General features: G+C 37.9%; 1 protein-coding gene across 2 annotated transcripts in view; it reads right to left on the bottom strand.

The window, feature by feature from the left end:
- The window catches only part of KIF11 (kinesin family member 11), a 42,370-nt gene that overhangs the window by 22,658 nt on the left and 7,274 nt on the right, over nt 1–12,438 (bottom strand). For both annotated transcript variants that reach the window (XM_035025139.1, XM_035025149.1), the window contains exons 3-10: nt 11,725–11,822; nt 11,559–11,637; nt 10,954–11,139; nt 10,715–10,839; nt 7,674–7,764; nt 6,006–6,248; nt 4,201–4,296; nt 249–337 (exon numbers count right to left, since the gene is read on the bottom strand). In XM_035025139.1, coding sequence (XP_034881030.1) covers nt 249–337; nt 4,201–4,296; nt 6,006–6,248; nt 7,674–7,764; nt 10,715–10,839; nt 10,954–11,139; nt 11,559–11,637; nt 11,725–11,822 — 1,007 coding nt within the window. The remainder of the gene's footprint in view (nt 1–248; nt 338–4,200; nt 4,297–6,005; nt 6,249–7,673; nt 7,765–10,714; nt 10,840–10,953; nt 11,140–11,558; nt 11,638–11,724; nt 11,823–12,438) is intronic.

Here is a 12,438-nt window from a genome sequence, read left to right as displayed (position 1 = left end):
ATACATGGGACCTCTCTGTATTTTTCTTGCAACTTCATGTCAATCTATAATTATTTAAAATTAAAGCCATATAAAAATTTTTAACTGTTTGATAACTACCTGTTAATGTCAAAAGAAAAAGAAGCATTTATAGGAAGCACTAGATATAAAGATTTTAGTTACTGTCACATAAGTAAATTTTACTTCAAACACCTTGCTATCAGGAAATGATTATTCTTGGAAATTAATTTCCACATCCAAGGTCTTACCTAAAATTTTCTTCAGAAATGTACACCCCATTTTTCTCACGGGCTGCAGCAAGATCTCGTTTCAGACGCTCTATCTCTTCTGTATATTCCTACACAAGAAGAACATTGTAGGTGTCAATTTAGCATTTAACTTTTTGTTCATTCATTTTGGGGAGGATATTTAACAAATAAAACATGTACTTCGCCCTTTTATGTTTTTTAAAGCATGAAAAATAAAAGTCATAATCATACTTTTCATTCAATATTAACCTGTTTAGAATAGAGTCTTTCAATAGCTTAAATAAATAAATTCTTTAAAAAAAAAGGGCCATATATAGAAGATAAACTACAGACTAGGAGAAAATGACTGCAAACCACATTTGTGACAAAGGACTAGTATCTGAAACATTAAGAACTTTCAAACCACAATAATTTTTAAAAATCCAATTAGCAGGGAGCCTGGCTGGCTCAGTGGAGCATGCGATTCTTGATCTCCAGGTTGTGGGTTCAAGTCCCACACTGGGTGTAGAGATTACTTAAAAATAAAATAAATTCTTTTTTTTTTTTTAAGAGGTGGGGGGCAGAGGGAGAGGGAGACAGAGATCTTAAGCAGGCTCCACACCCATCTCAGAGCCTGACTCGGGCTCGATCTCATGACTCTGCGACTGAGGTCACGACCTGAGCCAAAATCAAGTTAGACGCCCAACCAACTGACCCACCCAGGCAGCTCCACCAAAGATTTATTTATTTATTTGAGAGAGAGACAGAGAGAGAGCGCAGAGTCAGAGGGAGACAAGCAGACCTACGTGAGGCTTAATCCGAGGACCCTGAGATCATGACCTGAGCCAAAATCAAGAGTCAGATGCTTAACCAACTGAGCCACCCAGGCGCCCTGAAACTTTTTTTAATAAAAACATTAAAAACCCAATTAGAAAATGGGCCTAAAGACATGAATAGACATTTCACCAAAGAGGATATGCAAATAGCAAATAAGCACATGAAGAGATGCTCAACACCATTAGCCATTAGAGAAATGCAAGTTAAAACCACAGTGAGATATTTAGCACCTATTATACTCATCATAATACCTAAAATAAAAAATAGTTACAACACCAAATGCTGGTGAATATGTGGAGTAACTAGATCACTCCTATATTGCTAGTGGAAATATAAAATGGTACAGCCACTCTGGAAAACAGCTTTGCAGTTCTTTAAAAAAACTAAATATTCAATTACCATACCCAATAACTTACACTCTTAGGCAATCATTCCAGAAAAGTGAAAATTTATGTTTACACAGATACCTATAACCAAAATGTTCACAGCAGTTCTACTTGTAATTGTGAAAAACTGAAATCAGCCCATATGTCATTCAACAGGTAAATGGTTACACAAACTATATGTATGATATATACATACCACGGAATACTACTTAGCACTCAAAAGGAAAGATCTATCAATGTGCGCAACTCAGGTGAACCTCCAGAAAATTCTGCTGAGTAGTAGTGAAAAATGCAATCTCGAAAGTTTACATACTGTATGATTCTATTCAATAACATTTTTGAAATGGCAAGAGTTTATTTTATTTTATTTTTTTTAGGGTTTTCTTTCTTTCTTTTTTTTTTTTTTTCCAGATTTTATTAATTTGACAGAGACACAGCAAGAGAGGGAACACAAGCAGGGGGAGTGGGAGAGGGAGAAGCGGGCTTCCCGCTGAGCAGGGAGTCCGATGCGGGGCTCGATCCCAGGATCCTGGGATCATGACCTGAGCCAAAGGCAGACGCTTAACAGCTGAGCTACCCAGGCGCCCCGAAATGGCAAGAGTTTAGATATAGAGCACAGATTAATGGATACCAGAGATTAGGGAGGGGAAGTGAGAGTGGGAAAGAAGTGATTATAAAAAGGCAATATGAGGGGCGCCTGGGTGGCTCAGTCGGTTAATTGTCTGCCTTCGGCTCAGATCATGATCCCAGGGTCCTGGGATCGAGCCCCGCATCGGGCTCCCTGCCCAGCGGGAAGCCTGCTTCTCCCTCTACCACTCTCCCTGCTTGTGTTCCCTCTCTCGCTCTGTCTCTCTCTGTCAAATAAATAAACAAAATCTTAAAAAAAAAAAAAAGGCAATAGGAGGGACCCCTGTGGTGATAGAACTGCTCAGTATCTTAACTGTGGTGGTTGATGCACAAACCTACACATGTGACAAAATTGTATAGAACTAAATACACACACATAAATGAGTACAAGGAGAACTAAGGAATAAGATGAATGGACTGTGTTATTAATGTCAATATCCCTGTGGTGATACTTTACTGTAGTTTAACAAAATGTGTTAAGGATCTTTCTGTATTATTTCTCTCAATTATCTCAATGAAAACTTCAATTAAAAAAAAAATAAAATTGGGGCACCTGGGTGGCTCAGTCGTTAAGCATCTGCCTTCGGCTCAGGTCATGATCCCAGGGTCCTGGGATCGAGCCCCGCATCGGGCTTCCTGCTCGGCAGGAAGCCCGCTTCTCCCTCTCCCACTCCCCCTGCTTGTGTTCCCTCTCTCACTGTCTCTCTCTCTGTCAAATAAATAAATAAATAAAATCCTTTTAAAAAATAAATAAATAAATAAAATAAAATAAACCACTAAGAAAAGGAAGACAAGCCAGACTGGGAGGAAATATTTACAAATCATCTCATAAAGGCTTATAGCTGAAAGATATGAACAACTCTTTACTACTTAATAATAAGGGATGCCTGGGTGGCTCAGTCGGTTAAGCGTCTGCATTTGGCTCAGGTCATGATCCCAGGGTCCTGGGATTGAGCCCCCCGGGACTGAGCCCCCCATGAGGGATCCCTGCTCAGCAGGAAGCCTGCTTCTCCCTTTCCCTCTCCCCCCATGGCTCGTACTCTCTTTCTCACTATCTCAAATAAATAAATAAAATCTTAAAAAAAACCCCAAAACTTAATAAGAACACCAACTAAAAATTAGGCAAAGAATTTGGATAGACTTTTCACAAAAAAGATATACAAATGGATAATAAGCATGTGAAAAGATGCTCATTTTCATTATTCATTAGGGGAATGCTAATTAAAACCACACTGAGGGTACAATTATACACTTATTAGAATGGCTAACATTAAAAAGACAGACTATAACAAGTGTTGGAGAGGATGTGGAGAAACTGGAACCTTCACACATTCACTGCTGATGAAAATTTAAAGTGGTACAGCCACTGTGGAAAGCAGTTTCTAAAAGAGTTAAACATAAACTTATTAAGCAACACAGAAATTAAACTGCTAGGTATCTACCTAAGAAGACTGCAAATACATCAACACAAAGACTTATATGCTAATGTTCATAGCAGCATTACTGGAAATAATCCAAATGTTCATTGGCTGGTGAATGGATAAACACAATGTGTTATTATCCATTTAATGGAATACCATTTGGCAACAGAAAGAAAGAGTATTGATACATGCTACAACATAGATGAAGCCCCAATGTTATGCTAAGTGAAAGAAGTCAGATGCAAAAAATCAAATATTGCATGATTCCATTTAAGAAATGTCTGGAAAGGGCAAATCTACAGACAAAAAGTACATCAGTGGCTGGTTGACTGTTTGCAAAGGGGCAAAGGGGAACTATATAGTGAAAGAAATTTCCTAAGTAGATTATAGTGATGTTGAACAGCTCTATAAATGTACTAAAAATCATTGCATTGTAGGCTTACAATGGAGGAGTCTTATGGAAATTATACCCTAATACCACATTAATGTATGGTGATTATACACTAAAGCTACAAATAAATAAATTTTGTAAATGTAAATAATTGCAAATTTTGCTGACTTGATAGAGGTGGTAAAGTCACCATATTAGCATTAGAAAAAACCATTTTAATATATTAGGTAATTAATTAAAATCATTAGATGAAAAGCCTTACCACAAGCAATTGAACAAATCTTTTAACAATTACCAAAATTCACAATTACCTTAATAAGAGCTCTTTTGGTGAGTTTCTGGTTAACTTCAGGCTTATTTAGTATGTTCTTTGCTCTATGAGCATATTCCAATGTACTCAGAGTTTCCTGTGAAGAAAATGCCAATTACCAAAGATATTACAAGAATAATGTAGTTCTATTATATAAAATGTACTGTAAAATAACTTACAAGAAAAAAAATAACTTACAAGAAATAATTTATGGTTGTATCTAACCTAAAAATCTATCATCCACTAGGACCACTATACCCTAAGAATTTTTTACTTCAGTCTTCACACTCAATGAATCCCATCAGCTGATGAATAAACAAAACATCCTATATCCATACAATGGAAAATTACTCACCTACAAAAAAGAATGAAGCATGGATACATGCTAACCACATGGATGAACACTGAAAACATGCTAGGTGTAAGAAGCCAGTCACAAAAGAACACTTATTGCATAATTGCATTTACACGAAATGTCCAGACTAGGCAAATCTATAGATTAAAAAGGTAGGGTGGGGCACCTGGGTGGCTCAGTTGGTTAAACGTCTGCCTTAGGCTCAGGTCATGATCTCAGGGTCCTGGGATCTAGCCTCACATCGGGCTCTCTGCTCATTGGGGAGTCTGCTTCTCCCTCTCCCTTTGCACCCTCCCTTCCCAGCCCCCCTCCCCACCGCTTGTGCATGCACTTTCTCTCAAATAAAGAAATAAAATCTTAAAAAAAAAAAAAAAAAAAGAAAAATATTTTAAAGTAGGTTAGTAGTGACCTAGGGCTGGGAGTGAGGGCAAATGGAGAGTGATTCCTAATGGGTTACAAGGTTTCTTTCTGGGGTAATGAAAATGCTCTAAACAGACTTTAGTGTTGGTTGCACAGCTCAGCAAATATATTAAAATCATCGAATTACATACTTTTTTTTTAAAAGATTTTATTTATTTTTTTGACAGAGAGACAGTGAGAGAGGGAACACAAGCAGGGGGAGTGGGAGAGGGAGAAGCAGGCCTCCCGCTGAGCAGGGAGCCTGATGTGGGACTCGATCCCAGGACCCTGGGATCGTGACCTGAGCCGAAGGCAGACGCTTTACGACTGAGCCACCCAGGCGCCCCTCGAATTACATATTTTTAATGGGTGAATTTAATGGTATGTGAATTACATCTCGGTAAAGATGTTTTTTAAAATGAAAGGAGAGTTAGAGACCTTATAAAACCTTTTGTAACTCCATTTAAAGGAAACAATCATAATAAGAGATTTCACCATCTTTTTTGCTTCTCTTGGTTTTACCACCTGTTCTCACACATCCAACCCATCTTCAGTGCCCTCTAAGAGCTTCTACAACACTAGCATTCACTTAACCCACTTTTAAGTCCTCATTTAAATCTCTGTAACCTGCCCCCCATCAGGCTCCCTGTTCAGCAGGCAGTCTGCTTCTCCCTCTCCCTCTCCCCCCCACTCATTCTCTCTCTCAAATAAATAAAATCTTAAAAAAAAAAAAAAAAAAAAATCTCCATACCCCATGTAACCACGCACTGCTAATGACCACAGCAATTTCTTTTGAAGACTGTGTGGGAAAAGCCATTAAGTAATTGGCTTTTTAAGATTAAAAACTCTGCCAGGAAGGAGAAAGACAATTTTTTCAGTGGTGTCCTCCTCTATGTCCATGTGTAATATCCCGATTCTTTTACTCTTGCTTAGAATGAATGAAGCCAATTAATGAACTTTTTAAATATGTGATAAAAAAGTAAAATAAATTATGTGATAGCTAAATAATAATTACACCTACTACACTTGCAGATACCTATTAAAGGGCTTACCTCAAGATTGAGAGATGCAGGAGAAATTGTTGCAATTATAGATGTTCTTGTACGTCCCCCAAGAGAATCCTGGAGGATTCTAGTTAGTTTAGATTCTCGATAAGGAACATGAGGTGTTCTTTCTACAAGAGCAGTAATAACCCTTCCCAAAGTCAAAAGGGATTGATTGATATTTCCAGCTTCCCGGGCTCTCTTGTCAACTGCTCCAGAACGGCCAATGTTCTCACTTCCCGCAAGATCAACCTTGAATTTCGAAAATAAAAGTAGGCTGTTAGTTCCACTGGATCTGGACACAAAGACTTTCATTCTCAAATATAATATATTAAATAGCTAGCAAAATAATTTTTTTATAATTAACAATCCACTACAAAGCTAATTACCTAGTGACTTCAAAACTATTGTCTAGAAGTACAGATTTCAAGCTGCTCCGAGGTGGTCAAGAATGAAACAGTTGAGGGGGCCTGAGTGGCTCAGTCCATTAAGCATCCAACTCTTAATTTTGGCTCAGGTCATGATCTCAGGGTCACGAGATCAAGCCCCATGTTCAGCTCCTCGCTCAGCCAGAATTCTGCTTGAGATTCTCTCTCCCTCTCTCTGCCCCTCTCTCCTCTCTAAAATAAATCAATGTTAAAAATAAATAAAAGATTCTCTCTTTCCCTCTCCCTCTGCTCCTGCAACCTCTCTCTCCCTCTCAAAAAAAAAAAGAATGAAACAGTTGAAAAGAACTACCATATGATCCAGCAATCCCACTTCTAGGTATATTATCCAAGGGAAATGAAATCAGTATCTCAAAGAGATATCTGCACTCCCACGTTCAATGCATTATTCACAATAGCAAAGATATGGAAACTGTGTCAGCTGATGAATGAAGGGAGAAGAAAGGGGGGTGCCTGGGTGGCTCAGTCGTTAAGCCTCTGCCTTTGGCTCAGGTCATGACCCTAGGGTCCCGGGAGAGAGCCCCGTGTCAGGCTCCCTGCTCTGTGGGAGGCCTGCTTCTCCCTCTCCCGCTCCCCCTGCTTGTGTTCCCTCTCTCGCTGTGTCTCTCTCTATCAAATAAATAAATAAAATCATAAAAAAAAAAAAGAATATAGAGAAGATATGGTATACATATACAACGGAATATATTTATTTAGCCATGAGAGAGAAGGAAATCCTGCCATTTGTAACAACATGGATGAACCTAGAAGATGTAATGCAAAGTGAAATAAGCCAGACAGAGAAGGACAAATACTATATGATCTCTCTTTTGTGTAGAATTGAGGAGGTGGGTGGGGAGAAGGAAAGTTCACTGAAATGGAGAGAATGACGGTTACCAGGAGCAGGGGAATGGGGGAGAAGCAGATGCTGGTCAAAGCGTATAAGCCTTCAGTTATAAGATGAATAAACTCTGGGGATCTAATGTACACTATGGTGACGACAGTTAATAACACTATACTGAAATTTGCTAAGAGTAGACCTAAACATTCTTACAGCAGCCCCCCCAAAAGTAACTATGTGAGGTGAAGGATATGTTAATTAACCTGATTATGGTACTCATTTCTCAAAGTGAACATATATCAAATCATCACATTGTACACTTTAAATATATAATTTTATTTGTCAATTATACCTCAATAATGCTGGAGGGAAAAAAAAAAGAATGAAACTAGTATTAAGGTAGATACTTACCAAGTTCAACTTTCCAATTTTAACAAGCTCCTCTCCATCAATTGTAGTTTCTTTCATATGTATTGTAACAGAGAAAACTGAGTGGGAACGACTAGAAAATGAGATCAGACAGTCCAGTCATTATAATGTAAAACATTATTTGTTTTCTATAAAATATTAAAAAGAGCAAAGAAAGATCAAACTCAGGGCGCCTGGGTGGCTCAGTTGGTTAAGCGACTGCCTTCAGCTCGGGTCATGATCTCAGGGTCCTGGGATCAAGCCCCGCATCGGGCTCCCTGCTCGGCGGGAAGCCTGCTTCTCTCTTTCCTACTCCCCCTGCTTGTGTTCCCTCTCTCGCTGTGTCTCTCTCTGTCAAATAAATAAATAAAATCTTTAAAAAAAAAAAAAAGAAAGATCAAACTCCACAAGGCAGAGAAAGATAGTATCAGACAGGAGACATTAATAAGATTTTGGAAGACAGAGGGTAGGTAGGACAATGCTTAGGTTTTTGCTTTCTTGTACTTGCTGCCTCCAAAGGGGACCCCAAAAAGAAACTACCTGTAAACACCCTAAAAGACTTAGAAACTAGAATCCTCAAGACCTCTAAAAGCTGGATGTGGGGTCGGTTTGGGACAGTTGCCTGGTATGTCAGAGGAGAAGGCTTGCAATCAATCTTCTTATTTATAAGAATCTCTTGAAATATGTCATTACCATAAATTCAAACAGTACCACACAAGTCATCAGATTACTTGCTTTCAATGTCAATTGTTGTAAAAATATATTGCTCTGCTTTGAGAATGTCATCAGAGATAGTTAACACCCTCTCTTGAAAAGCAAATGGTAAATAGCAATGATTACTGAAATACTACAAGGTAATCACCACTAGACCATAAAGTGTTCCAATGTCTATCTTATATTATATATTGACATTCAGTTTTTATCTGAGGGATACAAAAGTTATATAGACAACCAAAGACCTCTTTTATTCCTGTATCAATGACATTTGGTGAACATTCCTATGTTTGTTAATGTCATTGATGATTAGTGAGGAATATGATAATTTTTAATTTTCTTATTTGCACTTTTCATGTTACTTGGAAAGTTTTATAGTAAGCATCATATTTTATTTATTATTTAAAGTTACAGAAAAGGGGAAGGGCACAGGAAAAATATAAAGAAACTATAAATCTGAATTCAATATATATTTCATATTTTTCTATCATTATTTACCCATTTCTAATCCAAGATTATGGAATTAATGCAATTAAGCATAGAAGTCAACTATGATTTTGGAAACTTTAATGTTTCCCTTCACTTTACCACATACATTCATAAAGAGACCTTTACTCAAGTCTACATATAAAAAAATGAGTCCTAGGGGTGCCTGGGTGGCTCAGTTGGCTAAGCATCTGCCTTCGGCTCGGGTCGTGATCCCAAAGTCCTGGGATCAATAAAGTCCAGAGTCGGGCTCCTTGCTCAGCAGGGAGTCTGCTTCTCCCCTGCCCCTCCGCACCACCCCCCAGCCCCCACTCATGCTCTCTGTCTGAAATAAATAAAATCTTAAAAAAAAAAAAGAGTCCTAAATTACACAAATTTATGAAAAAGCAGGAATTTATTTAAAAGAAAGGTATTTAGAGAAAAGAAATATTACTTAGTCTTAAACTCCTTCCTCCAATATATAATTTTTTAAATGGAAAGCTATTATAGGAAAATGTAATTAAAATCATAAAAATCACCCATAATGTCATGATTTTCATTACTTTCATCTTATTTTTCTTCTTTAAATGTATATGTAATTTTTTTATAGAGTTGCAGGAATTTCCAGTTATAAGGGAGCAAAGAAATAAATGATCTAATTTTTTTTTTAGGTTTTATTTATTTAAGTAATCTCTACACCCAACATGGGGCTCAAACTCACGACCCCGAGATCAAGAGTCGCATGCTTTTCTGACTGAGCCAGCCAGGCACCCTGAGATCTATTTCTAATAATTATTTTGTAGGTCAGAGAAACTGATACTCAGATAAATTCACTTATTTCCTTAAGTCACATGTTTGGTTAACTCCAGAACTAGAACTAAACACAAATATCTAACTCCCAATCCATAGCTCTTTTAATTACACTCTGATGCTTCCTTCAAAGACCGGCAGAAAAAATATCCACCTGACTTGGTAAACTGCTTTTCTAGAAACTGGGATTCATTCTATAGGGGCTGCTATCAGCTATGCCCCTTTCTACCCTGGAAAGCCAGTGTTAGTGACCATGTCTTCCTATATTAAAATGAAGCCATATGAGAAAAATTTATGTTTTTTTATATTTTTCCAAAATGTTGGACAACCTAAATATATGTAATTTTTGTCAATCATACTACAATAAAGCTGGAGAAAAAAAATCAAATGAAGCTATCTGACTTTCTTCTAATTCTTATTTAAACCATGGGCTTTCAAATTTTGTTCTAGGTATCCATGGGCACCCCAAAAAAGTGCTCAGGGAAAACCTTCATGAGGCTGAGGAGGTAAGCCTCTGAGCATCCCACCCTCAAATCGACTACAGCAAGCACATGTTAATCTAGGCTCCTGTGTACAATTTCATTTGAGAAAAAATAATCTACTTTAAAAAGTTTAATACTTCTTCTCTAATTCACTTGTCTTTGTTCCCTTTTCAACATTCTTCCAATACTGGTGCTTGCCTCTAAATCTCAAGACAATTACTAAAGCATGAAATCAAGCACACATACAATCTAGTATGCGACTCACATACTTTGACCCACCCCAATTTGACTTCCCGTGTTAAAAAGAAAATGGAGGGGTGCCTGGGTGGCTCAGTTGTTAAGTGTCTGCCTTCGGCTCAGGTCATGGTCCCAGGGTCTTGGGATCGAGCCCCGCATCGGGCTCCCTGCTCTGCGGAGAGCCTGCTTCTCCCTCTCCCACTCCCCCTGCTTGTGTTCCCTCTCTCGCTGTGCCTCTCTCTGTCAAATAAATAAATAAAATCTTTAAAAATAAATAAATAATAAAAAGGAAAAAAAGAAAATGGAGAGGTGGGGGGAGGACACTGGCTTTCTTACCTGGAGTATGCATTCATCAGAGTTGCTGCAGTTGTCCGTTTTGCTGCTCCCTTCTCCAAAATCTGATAGACTTCATCCTTGTTGTGTACTGTAATTTCTTCTAAACCTTTGATTATCACTCCCCTCTGACCAATATCAAAAGATCATCCATTAGTCTGACAAAAAATATATATATACTGATTTCTCAAAGCATCACACATTAAAATCCAGAGACACTTCATTCTCAAAGACTAAGTTACCTTGTTACGGGGATCATCAAACATCTGCAGTCTCTCAGAAACATCAGAAGATGGATTAAGGAGATCAAAAAGTTCTTCATTATAGATTTCCAACAGAGACACTTTGACTGAAAATTCAGTACCATTATCAGTAAGTTTCTCAAAAATTTGATGAAGAGTACGTGGAATTATACCAGCCAAGGGATCCTGAAATTATAATATTAATAAGGACTAAAATAAGGGAAGAACGCCATTTACTATGGCAGTTAAAACACATATAACAAGGGCCTCCTTAATGATATATTTGAAAACAAATATGAGGGGCACCTGGGTGGCTCAGTTTCCACAATATTCTACTCCAACTATTCTGTCTCAAACAGACCCCTCTCTTATCACTTAACTGTGCCGTATGTATTGGTCCTTTCTCTCCTAATGACGCTATGTTTCTTAAACAGGAACTATACCATATACTTTAATTTTGCTAAAATAGTAGTTTATCCTACAATCATGTTTGACATGGGTATATTGATCTTCTCTATTTCAAGAAAGAGGCCTTCTACCAAGTTTTCTATTCAGTTATATTTCAACCACTTTAGAGACAGAAATCTATTATAAACAATAAATACCTCCTCCCAAGTGTACTCTTCATTAGGTGACCTCTCACCTTCCATTGTAAAGGTTTTTCCAGTGCCAGTTTGGCCATATCTGTCAAAATTAACAAAAGTGTTAATTAGAAAACAAATACATGCATCTAAACCTTTTCAGCAATTTGAAAAATAGTGTTTTACTCACGCAAAAATAGTGCAATTATAACCCATAATAACTTCATCCAGAATTGGACAAACAACACTTCGGTAAACATCAATTTGTTTAGTAGAAGCTCCAAAAACCTATCCCAAAAAAAAAAAAAAAAAAAAAAAAAATCAAAGCAATTCTTCAGGAAAAAAAATACTCCAAAATTACTCACTTTAAGAATTTTGTTTTTAGGGGCGCCTAGGTGGCTCAGTCTGCCTTCGGCTCAGGTCGTGATCCCAAGGTCCTGGGATTGAGCCCCACATTGGGCTCCCTGCTCTGCGGGAAGCCTGCTTCTCCCTCTCCTACTCCCCCTACTTGTGTTCCCTCTCTCTCTCTCTCTGTCAAATAAATAAATAAAATCTTTAAAAAAAAAAAAAAGAATTTTGCTTTTAGGGGTGCCTGGGTGGCTCAGTTGGTTGGGCGACTGCCTTCGGCTCAGGTCATGATCCTGGAGTCCCCGGATCGAGTCCCGCATTGGGCTCCCTGCTCAGCAGGGAGTCTGCTTCTCCCTCTGACCCTCCTACTTCTCATGCTCTCTATCATTCTCTCTCTCTCTCAATAAATAAATAAAAATCTTAAAAAAAAAAAATTTTGTTTTTAATATATTAACTCATTCAGCCCACTAGAAACCATACGACAACTCAGTCAACTGAAACTTGGAATCGTACACTAGAACCTAGAGGAAATGTGTATCTGAGAATAACTTTACAT

Source organism: Mirounga leonina, unplaced genomic scaffold, assembly GCF_011800145.1.
Source record: "Mirounga leonina isolate KUSES-001 unplaced genomic scaffold, KU_Mleo_1.0 Mir_114, whole genome shotgun sequence".
NCBI classification, from domain to species: domain Eukaryota; kingdom Metazoa; phylum Chordata; class Mammalia; order Carnivora; family Phocidae; genus Mirounga; species Mirounga leonina.
The sequence above is the reverse complement of the archived record's forward strand: the minus strand, read 5'-3'. Positions and strand labels throughout refer to the sequence as shown.